Below are 22,759 nucleotides of genomic sequence, written 5' to 3'. Positions count from 1 at the left end.
GTTAAACTGAAATAGCTTGTTAGCCTTGAAGAGTTGTGCTAATGAGATATGGACAGATCTTAATTTATTTTGCTTACATTAGTTGCATTCATTACAGTTTTGAAATACTTAAATATTAGCTATGAAAATCTATTTCAATATACACTAACCTTGGCAGCCGTATATATAAAATCCAGTATCACAAATATTTAGTGATTTCTGTCTTGCTACCACCCATAAAAAAAATAAAAAAAATGTGCCCAATTCTGTGCCTAAAGCTACAGCCCCTAACCATTAAAGAATATAATTAGCTTTACTAGTAAAAATTCAGATTTTATAGATATAAAAGTGCTAGTCTAATTTATTCTTTATTACCAAATTAAAACATCCCCAGGTCGTCTATTATTATTATTTATTTACAATGTATTCTGCTGTATTAATTGTTGACATTGGTGTATTTGGCCTAACAGTGTGACGTCCCCTGGATTCTCAAAAGCCTTGTTTGTGATCTCTTTGTGGATGCTAGTGATCAGACTGGTTCTCAGCTTAACAGCCATTGTAACAGTGCTCAGCTTAGAGAATGCTCGGGGGAACTTTCAGCATACAAACAAACCTCATGGCTAGAAACACAGGAGACTCCTGCTGTTTTTAAATTGAAGGGAATCCGATATAAAACCAGCGCTGTATGGCTTCCAGTTGTTGCAGCTTTGGAATCAGCATGTCACATTTATCAGGGTCGAAGTATCAGTGGACGTATACAAAAGCCCACTGGAATTAGCATCCCGATAATAGTGAAAAAAGGAGGTCTTTTATGTTATATATATTGCTTAGAAAACCCAAATTCCCTTTTAAAAGGCACAGCGGATTACAAATGACCCAGTTTTAACCATATTGCATAACTAAATAAATATTTAGCTGTTTTACTATCAAATTGTGTTGAGCTTAGTACACAATAATCATGCAACAGCCATGAGTGCATTTTCAAAAAAAAAAAAATTAGTGGAAAACTAACCTAGCTCATACTAAAACTATATGTACATTTACATTTTTAAATTTTTCTAAAATAAAAGGCATTAATAGTATAGTACCAACCTGTTAGCCACAAATATCTATAACTGGATATATCTATAAAAACTATTCAAGAAAAAATATATTTTACAAATGATGTCCTTAATTTTATAAATGAATCCTAACCAATAATCTGGTTATGACTAAAGACGGGGTTTTCACAAAAGCTTTAGGAACTCTAATTAAAGACTGCATTAAAGTCAAGCTATTCACAACCCCTATAGACTTTTAGTACAAGGTTATCCGTCCCTTTTGAGCATATGCAAGGCTATTGGACAAATGTCATTTTCTGTAGCAGTATGACAAGGTTGTCATGTCCCGCTTCTTGAATCTGTACCCAGCATGTGCTATTTTAAACTAGCTCGAAGTGGACTCCATTTGTTCTACAGCTTCCTGCTCTGACCACAGCTCTGTTAACACAGAAAGCACTATCCCTGTGGTAATCTCTTGGTTTTGTAAATACACGTAGATGTTTCTATTCTATATTTCGTTTTCCGGGGCTACATCCTGTAGGAACGGTGCATGTTACAGTACGCTGTGCAAAATAGGCAGCCATAGCTGAAACCACAATGCATGCATGTTATGTTTAAACTGTTTTGTAGTCTGTATTGTATACTTCACATAATGCTGGTAAACAAAACCATTTAGAACATTACACAAACAGGCCAAGGTCATGCAACACCTTCACAAGGCATGTTTTTGTTTTGCTAACTGTATTTAGAAATACTAAAACAAAATGACGTTTCTGCTAGTCTATCAATGTCTTCTAATTGTACTTCTGCTCAAAATATCTGTTTGCAGAACTGGATTTGGCCAAATCTCTCTCTAGTTATTCATTATTTTTCTATTTGTGCACATTTAATGCACTTTATAAATGTATGTTTTAGATTCCTATTTTTGCATTACAGAACCCAAGTTGCATTGTTCATTATTTTTTATTTAAATACAATTAATGCATTTGAGGTTTCCATTAAAAAGGCACTTTCCTTGGGGAGTGCATCTGCCTGTGTATCATATTTACAGACCAGTTTGTCGTATGACTTAAACAGTGCAAATCATCTTTATATTAGTTCTATCTACTCAAGTGGTCTCACTGAATCACAATGTGTGTTATAGGACAATCACTATAATATTACAGTATTCAAAACTTCCTTGGCATTTTAAGGAGAATTGTGTAAAATTAAAAAAAAAAATAGGTAACATGACAGTCGGCACAAACCAACAAAAATAGCATTAGACTGTATCAATGGCAGTTTCAATAGACCTATATACTGTAAGCAATGTATTTTTGTATACTCCTAAAATATTACCTACTACCATCCCATAGTTTGTTGCCTGATTTGAGCAAAAAATAATCCTAATTTCTTCTTGTTATTTATAACGTATTTCACAGTGGCAACGCGATGCAGCAAATTACGGTCATGTAAATTAATTCATCTTTTTTAGACCCGAACAGTCGCAAAAAGTATTAGCTGAAACCAATAGTTTTGCTCCTTTCTTAAAAGGAAATCTATGAGTTATATGTGCAAACGATTAACAGATAAATTTATGTAACAGAGCATGTATTTTGAAAACAATATTCCAAAATGGTTTGCACATTTTAAACACATATCATTCAAAGTATTTAACAAAGTGTTAACATCTAAAGGAGAGCCATGTCTGAAAGGTCTAAACTATTCTGTACATTATAAATCAGAAGAATTAGGAGCTTATCTAGGGTTAAAATCAGACTTGAATGCCCTGCCCTGTCTCCTGGAAAGAAGTCCCCAGCACTGCACAGCAGCATTGCACCTCAGTTGCATTTCCAGCTCCAGGCTGGAGTCTTAATGCATCTAAAGGAGGTGGGACTCTCTTGCTAGGCAAGTTATAGTCCAGCATAATGTTGGTTTACAGAGTTTCCTCTCTCCTCTGGACAGGTAACCAGCCTGCCCCTAACTGTCCTTGCCTGGGCTTGCATAAAACAAAATTAAAACAACCAAACCCATAATATTGTGGCTACAAGCATCAACGACCATAGAATAAATGATGTAGATTTTCTTTTTCTAACACTCAAATAGCAAAACTGCAGATGTTTTATCAATTTTCCCCTCTGAAATTAAAGAATAGTAAACCAATTTAGTTCTGTCGGTTTACAATAAATATAAAAAAAACCAAAAAAAACACACCCACCCCATTGCATCTTTGGAGCCCAACCGCATTTCTTGAAATATTTTTAAAATATATACTTATTTTTTGCTGATAAAAAAGAATGCAAACAATGGCAACATATTGTGCGAATGAAAGCTAGATTCTAAATGCTTTGAAGTATCTTGTGCAAAATTAAACCACTAAAGTAACATTACTCTCTATAGGATCCCATTGGGTGCAATTTGAGCTCCAGGTTCTTGATTCCCCCCCCCCCCCCCCATGCACAACATGCTTAAAGTGTCTCATTGGCCAGTGTCTCTGTGGAAATCCATATTTTGGCACCACTTAGGAATTTGCTCAGCGGGGTCCCGAGAATGCTGCGCCTACAAAGGTTCCCGACAGGAGAAAACGGGAACGATGAGGTCAGGTACTCGGGGGTTGGTGGAGTGTCACTGAGGTTGCTTGCTCGGAAGTACATCTTGCATCGTTCTGTTTCGGGGGAGCCTCCTGGTGTAGAGGGGGTTCCTTTGTACTGGCGCAGGCGGTTCTGCAGCATCTCAATCTCGTCTGCCAGCACAGATACTTTGTGGAAGGCAGTGATGTAGCCTCCGTTGTTAATCTGGGCCTCAGGAATCCAGCGCAAGAAACACAGCTTCCACAACTTGATGTGCGAGGAAAGAAGCTGGGGAAGGATCAGACCTTGAAGGTCAGCAGGCTTCGAAAACCATTCTCGAATATACTGATCCGACGGGCTCTCCTGGGGCTCCTTCAGCAGAGAGAACTCAGGCTTCAACCTCAGCACTAAAGAATTCCTCCTGGGAATTAACTCCTGCTCGCTCAGCAGCCCGTTCCTCAGGGAAGGCATGCCGCGCAGGGTGGAGCTGTAGTTTTTCTAGGCAAAACAAATAAGTTATTATTCATTTTTAATAAAGAAACTTCTAAATCATTTTGGAAAGAAACCGATTACGGTTTAGGTTCAACTATAATTCCCCTTATTATATGTTGGTCTTTTAGAATAATTTAGGGTGTTTTTTTGTTGTTTTAATGTGTTGTTTTTTCTATTTTGTTCAGATAAACTTCGGGATAATCTGAAGAGCGTAGACCAAGTGTATTGTATTTTATAGTTCTTCATTTTGAGATACAGATGACCATTCACAGCATACATCAATATGAATATGAATATAAATAATAATCTATTTAGTATGCTTATTCATTATTGGTTTACCTTGGTCCTTTTAAATGTTTTTACAGCTCCGTTCTGTACACAGGTTGCACTCTTCCCAACATACAAAGGGTTGTTAAACAGAGCCTGATCTTTAGCTGTGAACTGCTGGGACCAATCCCAGACAGAAGGAAACTGAAGAACCTTTTCATCTCCCAGGTGGATGTTTTTACTTCTTGCAAATTCCTAGAGAAAAAACACAAAATTAAAAACAGGGTTACTGTTGTAGTAGCTAAAGAGCAAAGGTAGCTAGTAGCTAAGGTTCAGGATGTAATAATTTCAGTTTCTACAGTAGTAAGCATAATGATATGGATAAGGGCGTCTGCTAAGAAATAAATAATAATAATAATAATAATAATAATAATAATGAAACCTGAAGAATGAGAACCACGTATAGACGACTTATCACAATCAGCATACAGTACTTGAAAATGTTACACTCCTACGTTATGTAGCGTTACAAGTTCGGATATTTTCCCATAATGCTACTAATGGAATAATCTCTTTGGAGATGAAACAAAAACTGGTTAATCAAATAGAAAAACACTCACTCTGCTGTGCTCTGCCCGCTGCTGAGGACAGTTGAAAAGGAAAGTGCTGAAGACTGGGATCCATAAGCTGTCACTCAACACAGTCAGGTAGGTTTCTGTGAACTCAAAGGCTGCAGGGTATTGGTCCAGCAGCTGCCATACGCAGTCCAAGAAGAGCAAGAACAAGGGAGACTGTGGAAGGTTCACAAGAACACAGTGATCAGCTCTCATGTGACAGCTTTTAATGCCTTGAAAAACAAGCCTAGATCAGGTATAAAACTATAGCAGCCCTTATGTTTCAAACAATTGACATTTGGACTGTTTAGGCATTACATCACATTTAGGATACTTTTTTTTTTTTTTTTTAATATTACCATATATATTATGACTTTGTGCAATGGTTATTGGGGAAGGCTTACTGGTTAAGTAAATTGAGCAAAACCCAGTCTCTGGGATATAATCCATTATTTTATCATGCTGTTTATTTTCACTTTCTATTACAAAGAACTTTGAGTATGACTGTAGATCAAAATAAAGTTGAAGGTACCCAGAGTAAAGCAAATTCCACCTGAATACACAACCCCTGCCAACACTATGTTTAGCTAAAATTGTATAATTACTTGGGTGAACACTATAAAACCTGGGGCACTCTAAATGTATTCATGTCATCTGACTACTTGATTGCTTTAGGACCTGCTCCTACATAGAAAGAGGTTGGAGTATATAAAGAAATAAAAGCCACTTTGTGTCACTTTACATTTTTAAAAGAACACTGCGACCACAGCTTAGAATCTTACCTCCACTTTGTCAGATCTCTTCAAGTGGTTACACCTGTCGAGGAATCGGTACCCTGCCATCACCCACTCTTTCTGCACCAGGCTCTGGAAGCCAGCGATGCTGCGGAAATGAGGATCCAGCATCACTTGAACGAGGGAGGAAATCACACAGTTCAGGTCCCGGTCTTCCTCCTCTGCGCAGAAGAAAAACACAAGCAGGCATTAAAAGGACTGAGAGAACAAGGACAGAATGACTATAGGGCATACCAGATCATAGAACATTACTACAATTCAATATGTAGCAAATGTAACTGTTAGGTTGTAAATATCCACAACAGCTCTTTTCTAAACTACACTCTCAGCAGATCCTTTAAGTCCTGGTGGTAAGTTGGGATCACAATTTCAGAAAAAAAGTTTCAGAAGTAACTGTACATTTACAATTCAGCGTACTTCTGAAGCGGAGACTTTGCAATCAAGCAGGCATAGGTATGGCTTTACCTTGCAGAATGACAGAAACATGCTTTCCATCCAGCATATACACAAGCTCAGCTGAGTGTTTCAGGAATGACCTACAAAAATTAAACAAACATAGTATAGCAAACTCTGCTTGCGGCCAGCTCCCGATTGGAATCACATTCCTGCAAGTTCATTTTCAACTTGGAAACAGTATTAAGATCTCCCTCTATTAGGCCAGCTCTCTATTTACTGTAGACCATTTTACTTCTAATAGAAGGACTCCTTTGTAAGAGGTTTTGAATTTAAATACAGATGTATGGACAGCAGGAACCAGGCAAATATCATTGGTGTCGGATGTCAAAACAAGAAATGTCTCGTGAGGAACATAAACATTGACATATCACACGACTGACCACAATATATTGAGGCTACAGTAATATTTCTACCAACGGCGGAGAAAAAATGCTACAGAAACGGTGTCCTGAAACTTATGTCAACCTAAGAACTTAGTGATACAAGGAACCTCTTGTTCAAGTAGGATGCCATTTTAGAAACTTGTACAAACTGCATCAAAAGGTACACCAGATGTCTTACACAGAGTGCCAAGTAAAATATTTTTTTACATTTCCGTTGTACAAGCAAACTGCCAACAAATTAGAAATATTTGCTGCCAGCCTGTACCTCCAAATATCTGTACATACCTGACATACTCCAGCCAGTGTGTGCTTTCCATGGAGGACAGCCATTTCTCATCTGACTCTTCAAAGGGGTCTGGATTGACAAGAAGTATTTTAGACAGTTCCTAAGAAAATGTATAACATTTCTGTACACATATAATTACACTCCAAATTCCTGTACAAATGGAATTGTGTATATAACATTAAGGGAGACAAACGAGGCTCACCAATAACACAGATATGTTTGAGCCGGACAAAAGCAGCCTGGACGTCTTGAATGGTGGGAAGGCTCTTGTCTAAATCAGACTTGTAAACATCACTCCTTTGGGGATGGCTTCTTGTGATAGCATTACAGATCCTAACAAGAAAGGGAAATATCAAGGGCTTGATATTAGCTCCAGTAGTAAGTGAAACTCCATTTATCAGTGTTTAAATGACCTTTGGTAGCTGCCTGTCCTATTAAATACTTTAAAATAATTATAATATTGGTTGCTTTGTTAATCACTTACAAATGATGCATTTTCAAATTCTCCTATAATACTCAAATTAACAATTGCTCCAGCCAATTACAACTTTACAAGCATTAATAGAAAAAAAGGATTCGATTGGATTTCAAAGTGTAATGGGCTGATAATGTTTGTGAGAACAACAATCCTAATGCAAAATGCACACTTCTTTATTGGGAATCCTTCTACATACCTTTGGTCTAATTTTCTTTGTTGAACCATATCCTTAATAGTAGACATTCTCACCAGAGCACTCCCATTTGGGTGATTCCAGCACCACAGCTATGACAATATGAAGTAAATTACAGGGTGTTGCAACAGTAATTTAACTTTCAGCAATAACATGGAGCATCGACACTTTGGCTTTACCGAATGCAGTACAAGAAATAACCAGCACTATATTGTAATAAAGAAAAGTATTGTCCAAGCTGGAGCTATTGCAAATCCAAAATAACAGATCTCAAAAGCTGAAGTTAAGGATTTAGACTTTTTTTTTTAAAACAAGTAAGCAAAATACTCACTGGGATGCGTTGTCCAGTAAAAAAAATTGAAAACTGTTTGAGGTCCTGATCTGCCAGTGAAACCGGAACCACACAGTATTCAGGAAGACTGAAAAGATGTTCAACAAAAATTATTTTTTTCAAAAACTGATTTAGAACATTCTTAAATTAAATTCCTTCATTAAACCGGTATCTATCAATCCTCGGATATGAAATTAATTGAGATCTCGAGGTCTTTGATCAAAGACAGCATGGTTATTATTTTAGACGGATACAAGCCTTGCTAGTATGCCGTGACTTCTATCTGAAAAAGAAAAACATAACTTATATTTGATGCAAGTATTGGCTTTGAGGTTTTAATAATACGAAAGGTATCATTTTTCAGCATCACAAGGACTCTGCTGGATAATCTTTAGTTTAAAATTAAACACTGGGTGTCCCTGCTAGTTTTATGCGCATGGTTAGCGTGGTGGAACTATTACATTTGTGCTTATCTGTCAGACAACCAATTCAATAACTAAGCATTTTACATAGCCTTTTTATTGTTCATTGATTATTAATGTCACTTAAGGAGTATATGGAATTTATACAACACTTTAAATCAATTACAAATGAACTAAAGACCTCTGAATAATATTTTTTGGCATTTGAAAAGTCACATTGGGATAAAGGCTGGGGCAGAAGCTTGGGATCACAAGTTAGGATAACAGAAAATGTTTATAATTTGGATTTGGTACAATAGGGGTTAATAAATAAGAAACATGTTGGACTGGTGGAACTCTGATAAACATTCTACCCGTGTCCTCTGTAGGAAGTAAAATTATTTGGAAACAGGAGATTTCCAGCACACCAATATGAAACAGCATCGGTGTGCTCTCAGTGAGGGGCTGCTGCTGCTAGTAAAATCACCAGAGAAATCTCAGAACAGGACAGGAATTCAGGTGACAGACCTGGCTACATTTCTCCCCATCTCTACTAGCAGAAGACCCCAGGTACCTTAGCGATATGACATAGCTCTCGTTGATAGAGCACACTCTCCACTCAGACCCTCCGGTTCGTTTGATCTCTCTGTCCCAGTCAGAGGACATGTCGAATAGGGGAGTCTGCACACCCTCCACCCCACCACCACCACCTCCTCCTCCCGGGTCTACACCGTTTACTTTGTCTCCAGCTGAGAGAAGAAAAAAAAAAAAAAAAGTCACTAGGAGTTTAGTGGGTATAACAGGTTAATCTACAACACCTCGTGTTTGAGTTGCAGCTCAGCTACTGACACCCAGAACCTCCCAATGACACCTCACTGCAAGTATGTCTAGACTAGGACCCCCCCCCCCGCTGAAAACAAGATGCTGCAATGCATTTAAACACATAACAGTGACAAATGTGCTGGATTCTGAGATGGGGGGCCCCCGTAGAACTAATCCAGCCACAGATTGGATTGTTTGATAGGTTTCCTATTCATAAAGGCAAGGTATTTCTTCTGTGCACAACATTTCACCTGATGCAATTCCAAAAAGAACACACCCAGGCTTTAGCGACTCTGGTTTAAAAACCCAATAAAACAGTTATCTACTCTACCTGGATTATAATACCGCTTTCCAACATATTCAAATCCGAAGAGGAGCTGGGGATCTGCTGGCTGTGAGTAATGGGCAATAGCAAGACAAACCTAAAAACACAAACAAAATCAACTTATTGTACTGTGCAGTAAACGATCAATAGCAGATTTGGAATGATGTGCATAATTGCACTTGAATACCACGGGTTTGCTTTGTTTATTGGCTATTAGTTATGTGAATGCCAACAGAGATGCAAGTTGAGTTGGTCAGTAATGGTAATGTTTTGTCATTATACTTTGAACTGGATTACACAGGGGCTCTGGATTACACACGGGCTCCTTAACCACCCAGCCCCTCAGTACATCCAGCATACTTTTCTGAGCTCACCTGTCTCAAGGCTTTTCTTTTTTGAGCTTTTATTGGCTGAAAACTTGTGAGGGACTGGAAATATTCAATAACACTTCAAGCTGAGCCTTGGCTCAAACTGAATCTACCCGTATTTTGAAGACAATTTACGACCTGCCATACAGTACTCATACCAGCTGCAGCACTAAATCAGTCATGAGCTTTGTGCCACAAGATCAAGGAAGACAACGCTCCCGGGATAAAAATAAAAGCTATGTGTGAGCTGTACACTGCAGAAGTCCTATACTCGAAGTGTCACTGCACATGTGTGGAAATCTCCAGCTGCAGTGCACAGTATGACCACATAATGATCCCGATTCACTGGATGAACAGCTAGACACAAGGCATATAGAAAAGCTACTTCTGCACAATTACTACTCACATATTTGCTTTATATAATCAGTCATTATAGAACACTTTCATTCATTCCACTACTCAGAATGAAAACACAAAGCTGGTTTTCAAGATCTAATTATGTGGGATTGAGAATACACAATTATAACCTACTGCTGCTTTACTCCAACATCTACCCTTTTTTGGCATGTGTGGAAATGCTCATAAAGAAAGCTCCACCACTGGGATTAGGGTTCTGGTGAACTTATTTTGTGATACTTTGTATTGTGATATTTTGTAATAACTGGATAAGGGCGTCTGCTATGAGATAATAATAATACTGATGGTTCTTATGCATACTTGCCCCAGGGATTAAACGTTATTGTCTTGCCTGGACAACACCCAACACTCCACCTACCAACTTCTCAACATGATGGGTGTGTGGCACTGTGGCACTGTACCACTGCAAAAGGTATTGTCTTTTGCAGATCATGCCGCATTTCTAGAACAATATAACTTTTACTCCCTGACTGACACAGGGATAGGAGTTCTGTGGAAATGGAAATGCAGGAGCAAAACAGGTGAATGTTCATAAAGGACACAGGTATAAAATAATTATATAGTTCATGACACCACATCACTGTATGTATAAATCGATCTGTGGCGTGGTCTTTGTGTTATCAGGAGGTAACCAATGAATGGTCTTTTTGTTCTGCCTTTTCTGAACTCACATATTTACCAAAATTGGCAGGTTCCAACAGGATTTATTTTGGCACCTTGCTCGTGTCTGGCAACGGAAACTTGTTGTTCAAAATTTCCAGCAGTAACACATTTGTTTGAGAGTTTTATCCCTTGGGTATTCCCCCCCTCCTCTCCATTTTAAATGGACCCTCCCTTCTTTTAAACCATTTTGGATATACAATTAAATTAATTAAAACTAGATATTAGAGTTTGTTGCTAATGTCACTTCAGAATAACGTCTAAATTGAACCAGAAGTTATATAACCTACACATTCAGAGGTCAAGGCTACAGTTTTTTTTAAGAATTCCCAACAGATCCCCGAGATGGATTTACAGAGTTAAACACTTCCTGTCATTGTTATTTTTTTTATATAATACACTGTTTACATTAATACTTTTATTTCAAAAAACATTTTTGTAGTAGAGAACACAATATCAGTTCTATACGTACAGTAGAGATACTAGTATAAATGTGATTTACCTAGCAGAGACCTAAATATAGAGGTTATGAATTTATATTTCAGCTCAACTGTGACAGTACTGGGCTGTGCAGCAACAGCTAGTGACTTCAGGTTTATAGTCATTCCCATGAGAAGTCTATCCTTACATGCCCCAAGGTATACACTAAGGTAATCTCACACTGCTTGCCAGATGTGAAAAAAGAAGAAAATCTTGGATACAACAAGTTAAAACCACTTATCTAAAACTCAGCAGCAGGGTAGTTTGGAGAAAACACACCATGACTGATGTCAAGCCAGCAGCATCCCTCTTATTCGTTGAGCTCAACAGGTAGAAGGTTGCCAGTGGCTAAAGCAAGACTATAACCCATCAGCTACGGCCGTGTTTTCATCACAAGGAACAATAGGGTTACCTTTTTTGCACTCTCTGGCCCGGCTTCATCAAAACGAAAGCGCACAATGCGGAAGTCCTTGCAGTAGATTATTAACTCGGTGGGATTAAACTTGAGCTTCTGGTTTGATCCCAGCACCTTCTGCTTCCTCTTTGCGTCATTTACTGAAATAACACAAATAAAAACAAAATCCCAGCTAAGCACAGATTAAACAAGAGGACTGTACATATTACATTAGAACAGTAAGCAGAATAGGAAAGCTTGACAAAGATGCTTTGCCTTGCTGAGAACACCACCGTATGGAACAGGAAAACCAATGTGACTTTACCTTCTGCTTTTGTTAAGACTGATTAGGAAGTAAAACCATAGAAAAAGAGGAATGTTTGTTTTGCTTTTACTGTAGCGAAACAGCTGGTGAAGGGAGTTACCAACAAATCTCACAGAGTTACTAACAAGATAACTTATTTATTATTTGCAGCCACTATGTTACAAACAAAATTACTTTTTTATAATTCAACAGCTGACAAAAAAATAGTTCCCTATTTGACAGTCTTTAGAAAGCCTCTTTGAGCCGAGGATGGAAACAGAACTGCCGTTTATTGACAAGCGGCTTGTTGTAACAGCTCTGTGCATGAAGTGATGCCAGCCCAAAGTATGGCACTGTCTGCCGATATGCCAGTTGTGGTGGATAATGATAAGGTGGCGACTGTGTGTATTCAGTAACAAGCTACAATAAATAAACAAAGTCCATGACTTGAGCTCCATGTCAGATTCTAATAACAAACAGAAGTGACGCCTCCTGCTGTAGTCAGCAGTGGGCTATGGAAAGCATTTCAAAGAATGATGACATAGCACATGCCTTTACAGCCAGTGGGCTGTGCGACTGTTATAAACAATGCTTTCAAGTGTGTCCTATATATTAGCAAGTTTGTTAAACTGTTACAAAAACCTGCTTGATTCAGCTGTTTTTCTTTTTGTTTTTTTAAGTGATCAATGCAGTAAAAGATTGAATAACCTGTTATTGCCGTGCTGTTGTCAGTAGCAGACTCTTAAAAAAATGGGCTTAACATTGCCAAAACAGAAAGCTGCATACCTGTCACCACCTGCTCTATGCAGGTTAAGGGAATGTCATGTTCTCCTAGAAACTTGTTTCTGTATTGGAATTTCTGCAAGAAAAAACAGAAACATCATGGAACTGAGCCTGTATCATACATCTAAGATCACAGTCCTCATATGAAAGCAAATACAATAAAATAAATAAACACCACTTACCGAGATTGAGATCACAGAAAATGATACACAATGTTGCTAAATCCACAAAAACAATTCTTGTTATTTTGTACAAATACTTTTAGGGGAAGAACACATACCAGAAGAGGCACTGCATCATCAGTAATGAAGGAGATCTTGAAGTTTGTGCAGACCAGTTTCCCCCAAAGGTCTTGCTTACTTGTGTCAGTCGCAATGCATTTCCTTACAAAGTTAACTTCGTTGACAACAATCTCCCCTGGAAAAAGAATTAAAGACAAAGGAATATTGAAGTGAAAATCTGCAAAGAAGAATCACCAGACTTCAGACAAAGGCTCTAGGAAGGACATGGTGTGGCTTCTAGTCAAGGGGATAAAGTCAAGGTTTCCTTTGAACCTTTCTACGTGCAGTACTGCTGGAACACTAGTTAATTCATCCACAGTGATATTCTGATACAGTCTCCCATAAAACTGGCAGAAACATTTTCGTTTGATAAAGTTACAGTAAGAGTTCAGTGTATTAATTCTGCTGCTAGCTTTAATAGTACAATTTAAGGATATACCTATTTGTTTCACTGGGTCTATGAAATACTATCTGAGCAGCTAAAGACCGTTTAAAACCACTGGCTTCTTTCTCAGTACTGCATATTACTATAGTGCGGATTTCTATATACTACAGTTAAAGCTGACGGGTTACTTTGGGAACCAGCCTATTCTACTATACTACACAGTGAAGTTTTGTTTAGTGTGTGTATGTGTGTATATATATATATATATATATATATATATATATATATATATATATATATATAAACAATTCATAACAAATAGAGGATATTCAAGTACTGTATATCTGTTGGTGACTACTGTAGTAGGAAGCAAATACATTTTTGTCACTGGCATTTACTGAATTTAAATATTTTCTTTATTGCTGTACCTGGTTGCTTCATAAAGATTAAGTAATCTGTTACACTGTCAAGAGAAAGTATACAAATTTCAAGAGAGAATGAGAGCCATAGTTTGGATTGGGTAATGGAAACTTGTGTGGACTCCACTGTGCATGATTTAGTCAACGGACCCAACTCAAGTTTGTCTGAAAAGGGTTGAATGTGAATCCATAACACTAATTCAAGAAGTGTTTCAGCACAGTAGAAACGGTTTTGGCCACCTGGATGTTTTATATCATTAAATAGTAATGAGTCAGCACATTAAGTTTGTATGTTGACTCTGTATCTAAGGTTCACAAGTTTCCAGCCCGGTTTACAGTTTCCAAGTGGAAAACTCCTGAGCTACCTACTGGTAATGGCTGTTTCACTTCTTTCCAGATGTAGAATAATAACTTCTTTCTCTTACATCACAAAATGTGTAACAGTTCACCCTACCTCACATACTAACTTCAAATTATATTGTTTCCCTGTTTTATTAATTGAGATATTCACTAAAGTCATATTGTATTGTTCTCTTTTTAATTGACATGCTTGATAAAATCTTTCAATTAAAGCATATTAAGGAGATCAACTACAATAAGTATTTGCCCCAAAGCCAAGTTCGCAAAACAAACAAACAAAAAACAAAAAAAAAACAAAACAAAAAAAAAAAACAATTGTTACAAAACTTCAAATCAGCCTTCAAAAATAAGCTTTTACTTGCAGTTACTGTAGGTTGATTAAATTGATAAACAGTATGTTGCTTTTTAGTTTTTTGTTTTGGAAAAAAGCAGCATAAACTTCACCAGAGCATAACAGTTTCCTCCTGGCTTCGACTTATTCAATAGGGTGATTTTTGCTGCAAACGAAGGCAAAGCATCTAATTTACATATGTCACTTAAATAGTCAATGGCTGTGAACGGTCTGAATGCTGACCTCAGCTATCCATGTCTGTGTTTCCTGAGAATCTGCCCAACAATGCTGCAAGAAACCACAATGCCAGCTGTATTCCCAGTGGGCCGGTTAGTCTTACTTTCTGCAAGGTTCTTCTTGAGGAACATTAAAACACATGCACGCTCTTAAACAGCTTACACACTGTAACTAACACAATAAAGTACATTGAACAAGGTCTGTAACAGAGGGGAACTTGATGACAAGGAGTTTAGTCAACACTGGAGGGGATGCCCACACCAGCCCAGTTGCAGTCACTTCAGCCTTCACTACTTATCTGTCTTACAAGAGGCTGCTAAACAAGATTTTCTATATTCCTTTAAATCAGTTTCAGCTGCAGACTCTCAACTTTCCTCTTTCTCTGAAGCTTTCTTACCAAACAAATGCTCACCTGAATGCAATGCAGTTAAACTTATTTTCAGCATAGGGTTTCAAAAAAACTTTCCTACAGAAACAAATATCTTAAACCTGTATTACACTAGGCAGAACACCTTTAAAAAAATAATAAAACAAATAACAATGAATGAATATGGATAGAAATGGTCATAGAGGGGAAATGACTGCTAAGTTGTGGAATATGACTGAGTGAAACAGGTTCTGACTCATCCAGGGTTCAGCTGGTCCCATCTGTAAAGGAGCAATGCAAAACACAATGAGGGAAACAAGGAGGGAAAAAGGTCAACTAACCAAGCTATTTTTAGGTGGGTTTGACTATCTGGTAGACCTTATACTTTCCGTACGAGTAACTGTGTTATGTACTCCTAATCCAAGGAAAGGACAATGGAAAAAAGCAGTGTCTGTCTAGGGCTCTGCTAATAGCAGTGTGGTGTAGTGGTTAGGGCTCTGGACTCTTGACCGGAGGGTTGTGGGTTCAATCCCCAGTGGGGGACACTGCTGTTGTACCCTTGAGTAAGGTACTTTACCTAGATTGCTCCAGTAAAAACCCAACTGTATAAATGGGGTAATTGTATGTAAAAAATAATGTGATATCTTGTAACAATTGTAAGTCGCCCTGGATAAGGGCGTCTGCTAAGAAATAAATAATATAGTCGTCTTCAAAACTGGTTCTAATGCATAAATGGAGGCATACGTAATGAAAAAAAGCCTTAGCGTGCCAAAATCCTTTTTTTGTGTGGAAATAAGAGCAACATATTTTTTCTAGTCCGGCAGACTACTATTCTATTATTCCATGATAAAGCAGAACCCACATAGTAGTACTGCACAGTGGTTTTTGTTGTTACTCCATTAGTTTGAATCACAGCAGTCTGTCACTTTATATGTGATGTGTTCCTAGCTTGCACAGAATGCAGGGTTAGTATATATGGCATTAGGATCAATGATGCTTGATTCAAATTTAAAATACCAGCACTACAGCAGCTGCTTGTTGACATGTTTAGTAACAGGTGAGGGTGACCTCAGGGGTAAAGGGAGAATCTCTTACTAAGGAAACAAACAGATAGTGGCAAATCGTTCTAGTATTAAGCCCCTGTCGTCTTGAGATTTTCAACATGCTCTTTTTTAATTATCTAAATGGCGGTTACAGCAGGTTTAAAATCATTAAAATAGATTAAGATTTTGCGCAGACGGCAATACACTAAAGAAACCTCAGCGAACTGGTATATTAGTATCTGAAAGTCAAATCAGAACGAGGATGGCGATTTGCAAACTGGCACCATTTGAAACCCTATATTATGAGATCAGTCATGTCTCCGATTACTGATTAAGTGCATCAGTAATGCATTGCTCAATGCAACACATTTCGTTGATTTACCTGGCAGCTTTGAAGAGTTTCCTGTATGCAGAGCAAATATCCTGCAGCTTTAAAAGCATTCCGTATCCCAGCTGGGTTTTCACCTGTCCTTCATTAAACATTTCAACAACAAGCAGATACCCAAATTAAAGTACACAGGATTTTCTACCATTTAGCATTATGCAACATACATCTGGAAACATTTGCCTATAAGGCTTGTTAACAATATTTTTACTGAGAGCAAGGAAGAAAACATTAAACCTAGCCTAGCAGGGAGATTTAGATTTGAGCCCATGTTGTTTCCACGGCTGTTTTCCACATGGCAAACACAACTGAATGTCAGCATTGAGTGAACATATTCAAAAACGAGCTGTTTGTCAATAGGGCTATCTTTCTGTAAAGTGCTTAATCAACTGCAACCAGCTTGTTGTCCCGTATCTTATGCACACACGTCTACAGGAATCTGATTTTAGTTCCTCTTGTTCTGCACATTCTAAGCCCATATTTCAGTACCATGTTACAGTAAATTTGTGAAGATGTTACAAGCAGTGAGAGTTGTGGAGTTCAGGAACAGCAGTTTTGGATTAAAAAAGGGACACTGATTTTGTACAGTACAACCTAGTTTTGTATAAGTGAAAATGAGGGACAAATCTGTAATTCCAACAGGTTTTGATCAAGTAAATAACATTTAAAAACACGTCCATTCTTTCACAAGGATGCTTCTGTAGACAAGACATAAGAGAGCAAAACAAAAAGCATAAACAAGATGCAGCCTCAAAACCCTTAAATCACAAAGCGCACACTGCAATTTGGGACCCTGGCAAACACAGACACCTGTTCTGTCTCAAACACACAGAAGCCTGAAATAAACACACAGCCTGTATTTACTCCTGTAGCATTAAAAAATATGGTCTCTGTTTTACTCCTTCCCACATAACAGTGCAAAAATAAAATAATACTGAAATAACTACCAGACATTCTAGATTAGGTAATCTACTGACATCTTTAATGGTATCACTACTGTAAATGGAAGTCTGATTCAAGAATTGCCACACTAGCATACAAAACAAGACCCAATATTGCCCACATTTAGTAGGGCACTAAACTTGTACCACTAGTTATAAGGTATTTTGCAGAACCAGACAACCCAAAACCTAAATTCATGGATGGAATTTATACTCTCATTGCATAGCAGTTTGCTTTATTCCTGGTTTTACTATGAGTTTAATAAACTCGCTTCAGCTTGTTAATGAACCTGTAACACTGTGGCTAATCAAGCTGGTATTAAGAAATGTAATGGGTGAATCTGCTATGCAATAGGAGTCTTATTTCCATCCTTGAAATTGATACTATAAACACATTCCTTATTTTACACACGGTTGTTTACATGACAAGTCATCTATCCACATAAACACTGCATCAAGGAACAATCCTGGGGCCAAATGTGGCCCCTGACCCCTTAGCTGAGCCTGCTTGCATCTGGCTGGTATTAGCGGCAAATAGTGTACAGCCACTGGCATATACAGAAGCTTTATACAATAAAACTTAACAGGTTCGAAGTTGACGACATTCATATATGTTTAATGGTTAAGACACCAAATTGTAAAAAACAATGTGCCCTTAATGCCTAGATTTAGCATATGAGCTGCCTTCCTTTATATCCTTCTGCATTTTAATTATAAGCACTCAGTCTGATAATGATGCAGTAAGATAAGCTAGAGCACCAGCTAGGTCCTGGACTTTGTGGGTTGAAGAAACTCAGCAAGAGTAGCCCCCTGTGGAAACAGTTTTTACACCTCTGCAATCAAATTGGACATATTTCTGTTTGTACATGTACAGTGCAGAGTTCCTTTAGCCTAATGCATGCCTGCGCTGTATTCACTTGCATGCTCTCACTGTCCATTCCTTGCTCAGCTGCTCCATAAAGTGAAAGAAGCCTTCATAAACGCCACTACAGACTCACATTTGGGTAACACAGTATCACCATTATTTTCACTTTAAAAATCTTGCAGCAGCATGTACAATATAGTCCTAAAGCTACATTTGTAAATGTACAGCATGCGATATTTTTAGACAATGTTTTTAGCTGTGGTTAAATCAACCACCCAAAAAACAAGAGCACTTCCTGATTATACAGGCGCACTACTGTAGGTTAAACACTAAGCTCATTTCTGCAGCTGCAACTGTAAATGTCTTTTGAGCTCTATTTTCACATCAGGTGTACTGTATATCAGTTCAGAGCTGTGTTAGAGATGAGGACTCAGTCTTACAGCAGCTTTTTACGACTTTGCATGGAATACATGATTCTAATTCTCAATTTTGTTATTACAAATATATTTTGTTTTCACACAGCCTCAGTGCTGTACTGCTATAACTGGACAGAACCAGATGCCATGAAAGATCAGAGCAGAGATAAATACAGCCTGTAGCAAAGGGCTGCAGTGTTCTATCAGCGATGCTCTCTATACCACTCTTTGTTAAAGGAACTGAATGAAACAGTGTGCAGCCTAGCAAAAAAGAAAGTCATGGTCAAATCTCAATCTGTTTTGTTTAACCAGGAAGTGACAGTGATCTATGGTACCTTCTAATGTATTTGCTATGGTTGTACAGTGATCCATCTTTATTTCACAATGACCTGGACATCAAAAATGAGAGAAATATTGAACAATGAATAACTGATCATGCATGGCTCAATATAGTATTGTGTATACTAGTTACCTTCAGCATGGCCTTATGAATTAAACTGATTTGTGATATCAGCTGCAAGTAGAAAATTATATATATATATATATATATATATATATATATATATATATATATATATATATATATATATATATATATATATATATATATATATGTAAATCAGAGCTACTGTATCATGAAATGTATATTCTACATTAAATTGGATAAACAGAACTCTAGATATACTGTACTATATATACAGAAGAAAATACATTCATGATATCAGCAAGATACATGTTCCTTAGGCAATACACCGACGTCAGACATTAACTATATCCTTACAAAATAGATAACTACTGTAATGACAAGATTTAACACCGACTACAAAAAGTATAAATGCTAAAAAAAAGAGCATGTTTAAAACAGAACAGAACACCAAGGCATTTAAACTAAGCAAGCTACTGCTTGAGTGTCACTGTCTTATAACACTGTTCAATCTAGCCATAGATTGTAGCAAAATCAGCACATACCTTAGTAAACAATTAACTCACAATTACATTTTAGTACTGTAGCTAACCCAGTGTCATTAAACAATACAAAATGATCTGATGAGACTTTGTGAGGTGTACTTAAAAAAAAAAAAAAAAAAAAAAAAAAAAGGTTTAAAAGGTTGTCCAGAACTGTGTCATATCATCCAAATTATTTTGTGCTGACATTGCTTAATCAATTGTGTACACTTGTTCTCAAAAGGGGGCCCACAAGGCTGGATAACCGTGGATAATGAGCTCTCAGTTCTGTAACTAGGGGGCTACTCTCCCAATTCAAGGCTAAAGCAGTGTGAGAATGCAAGGCACTGCACTGTTTGCTGTACTTGCTTTTCAGGACCAGTCAGAAGTACACCCTACCCTTCAGTAACAGGACTGTGGAATCAGTCTTCTCCCATCTAAAAATAATGCAATATCTAGACAGTGTGTAAGGTAAGTGTTCAGCCATATCAATGAAGGTAATAGGGTTTACTGAAGGTCTGTCTTATTGCATTCTGAGGGTGATTTCACAGAAGAAATCACTATCTAGGAATTTGAAGGCACTTTTACTAGCCACTTTTTACAGCACAAATGTTACCCAATAAGCAATGTTGTAACATATAGGGACAATAAAAAAGAAAGCATTTGATCTAATTTAAAACTTGTTTGAGCAGTTCTAGGAGTGGGCTTGATGGGTAATTTGCCCCCAGATCCCAGGGGAGAGGTTCACATAAAGCATTTTTACAACACTGTTTGCACACAATCCATTTAGGAACATGATTTCCCACCATCACCATGTTATTTTTTTTAGCATCCACTGCACAGTGTACTTACAAGGCTGAATATGTCTGCCTCTAACTCCAAAAGCAATGCTCACCTGGTAGTAGTTTTGCTTCTAACTTCCTTACAGTTGGCTGGGGACTTTTCTTCACTTCTGTCTGTAAAGAGAGTTTTACAATCACAAGAGTTGATTATATTGCAGATTTATTATTAAAACTACAAAACATGATCTCCCTGTATACACGACGTGCCACTTCAAAAACACGACTAGTATTAGGTGAAACTTTTCCAAAGCATAAATACATTCAAATGTGTTTTTTCCCCAGCAGATGGGAAAATATTGGCTCTGCATGACTAACAGACTACCCAGAGAGACAACAGCTTTGCAATTGGTGAGGGGGTAAGGGGTACAGACTTTCTACAACTCAAGACCATTAACATTATGTCAGGAGACAAAATGTGTTACTGTTATTACTGATAACAGCCCCGAATGGATCACAAGCTCCTTTTGCAAGAGGTCATAACTGTAAATTATTAAAAGGTCGATATTATTTAATCTGTATAAACGACATGCCATTTACACACGAGACAGAAAATCCAAAAACAAATACAGATTCTAAATGTAGTCACCCCAGTTTTTAAAAATAAAATAAAAAATACCACCCCCAAATGCACCCATTATTTAACAAATAGGAGGCTGTGTGGTCAAGTGGTTAAAGAAAAGGGCTTGTAACAAGGAGGTCCCCGGTTCAAATCCCACCTCAGCCACTGACTCATTGTGTGACCCTGAGCAAGTCACTTAACCTCCTTGTGCTCCGTCTTTTGGGTGAGACGTAATTGTAGTGACTCTGCAGCTGAGACATAGTTCACACACCCTAGTCTCTGTAAGTCGCCTTGGATAAAGGCGTCTGCTAAATAAGCAAAAATAACAAATCTTACATGGTTCTGTTTACAAAACCTGGTTGTTTTTTAACCGAGTTCTAAAATATTAAAATAACAAACAGTTAACTATTATTACGCACTTTTATAGTTACCAAAGTATAAAAAGGTGAAGTTCTAGGTGTGCTACCGCGCAATTAACATCCAGTTAATAATATGAAAAGTAAATGGTTACCTGCAGAGGAGGGAGGTAGGATTTGAAAGTTGGTTTCAGAGGCTTTACGGGAAACATTCTGCCTGCCAAGCTAATTCCCAAACGTATCCAGTGAAGTGTGGTCCTCAGTACACTGTCCTGGTCCTACACAAGTTTGTCAGCGTGCCTGGGAGCAAAGCTGTTGCTGTAACCAGCCTTTTCGTGAAGCGATACTGCTCGTCAGTGCCCATCAGCATACAGTCACATAAAGGAAACTCTTCAGTCAGAGGACTTGTCTCTTTTTTTGCTGTTGGTGTACCGAGTTTTGCACAGGCTACGACAACGTCAGTCTTAAGAATTCAGTTTACAAATGTCCTTTTTGAGTTTCCTCAAAGAAGAGTGGGATTGAAAAGGCGTCTCTTTCCGCCCTTCTTCGCCCTGAACTTAGTGCACAGAGCTGGAGAGCAAATGTTTCCTGAGTTTCTACGCTTTTGCCACAGCAGCCATGTTAGACTGTCACTAGGAGGGCGTTCCAGTGTTCTACGGCAGCACAGTGCAGCCAAACCTCATTAAATACGGCACCACCAGAGTAATGCGGCTGCATCAAGCCTGGCATCTCCTCATGCAGTTGCAGTGTTTGTAAAATAAATGCTTGTTTCTTTTGCAGGGCAAATATGTTACATAATAAAATCGGATATTCTGTATTATAAAGATAATACAAAAAACAAACAATAATTGAATAAATTCAAAAATAACACTGAAAAAGACAAAACATTATGAAATAAATTATTTAAATACAGCACTTATCGTGGTATTTCCTTTGTCGAAACCACATATATATTTTTAACTTACAAAGATTACATTGTATATAATAAAGTTCATCTGTACACCGTCATCACATGGAATTGCACTAAAAATAAAACGCGGGTATTGGATGCCACCTAGTGAATAAAAAATAATATTGCAGTTATTATGCAATATATACTGGCTTAAGCAATAAGATTATTTATTGAGCTCATTTAAAGGGAACAGTCCTGAATAGTGTGTGTTTCGCTCGAGAATAGAACATTGAAGTGCAGTACCGTATAATGAATGCAG

General features: G+C 37.7%; 1 protein-coding gene across 1 annotated transcript; it reads right to left on the bottom strand.

The window, feature by feature from the left end:
- Positions 1-665: 665 nt before the first annotated feature.
- mtmr10 (myotubularin related protein 10) lies at positions 666-22,238 on the bottom strand. Its single transcript, XM_034049507.3, has 16 exons — positions 21,704-22,238; positions 20,687-20,747; positions 13,097-13,233; positions 12,820-12,892; positions 11,748-11,890; positions 9,417-9,507; positions 8,838-9,012; positions 7,863-7,950; positions 7,535-7,623; positions 7,063-7,193; positions 6,860-6,929; positions 6,201-6,271; positions 5,724-5,896; positions 4,948-5,118; positions 4,400-4,582; positions 666-4,066 (listed from the first exon to the last, which is right to left on the bottom strand). Exons 1-16 carry the CDS (start codon positions 21,758-21,760, stop codon positions 3,467-3,469), a joined length of 2,313 nt encoding a protein of 770 aa, XP_033905398.3. The 5' UTR covers positions 21,761-22,238; the 3' UTR covers positions 666-3,466.
- Between the last annotated feature and the right edge of the window lie 521 nt (positions 22,239-22,759).

Source organism: Acipenser ruthenus, chromosome 24 (genome assembly GCF_902713425.1).
Source record: "Acipenser ruthenus chromosome 24, fAciRut3.2 maternal haplotype, whole genome shotgun sequence".
In the NCBI taxonomy this organism is placed as follows: Eukaryota; Metazoa; Chordata; class Actinopteri; order Acipenseriformes; family Acipenseridae; genus Acipenser; species Acipenser ruthenus.
This window is presented reverse-complemented; position numbering and strand designations above follow the sequence as displayed.

Coding starts and splice junctions, on each gene's coding strand:
- mtmr10 (XM_034049507.3), bottom strand. CDS start 21,760: ATGTTTCCCGTAAAGCCTCTGAAACCAACTTTCAAATCCTACCTCCCT. Junction 9,508..11,747: donor GGCCAGAGAGTGCAAAAAAG/GTAACCCTATTG, acceptor TTGTGTTTTTAG/GTTTGTCTTGCTATTGCCCA. Junction 5,897..6,200: donor TGTTTCTGTCATTCTGCAAG/GTAAAGCCATAC, acceptor TCTTCTGCGCAG/AGGAGGAAGACCGGGACCTG.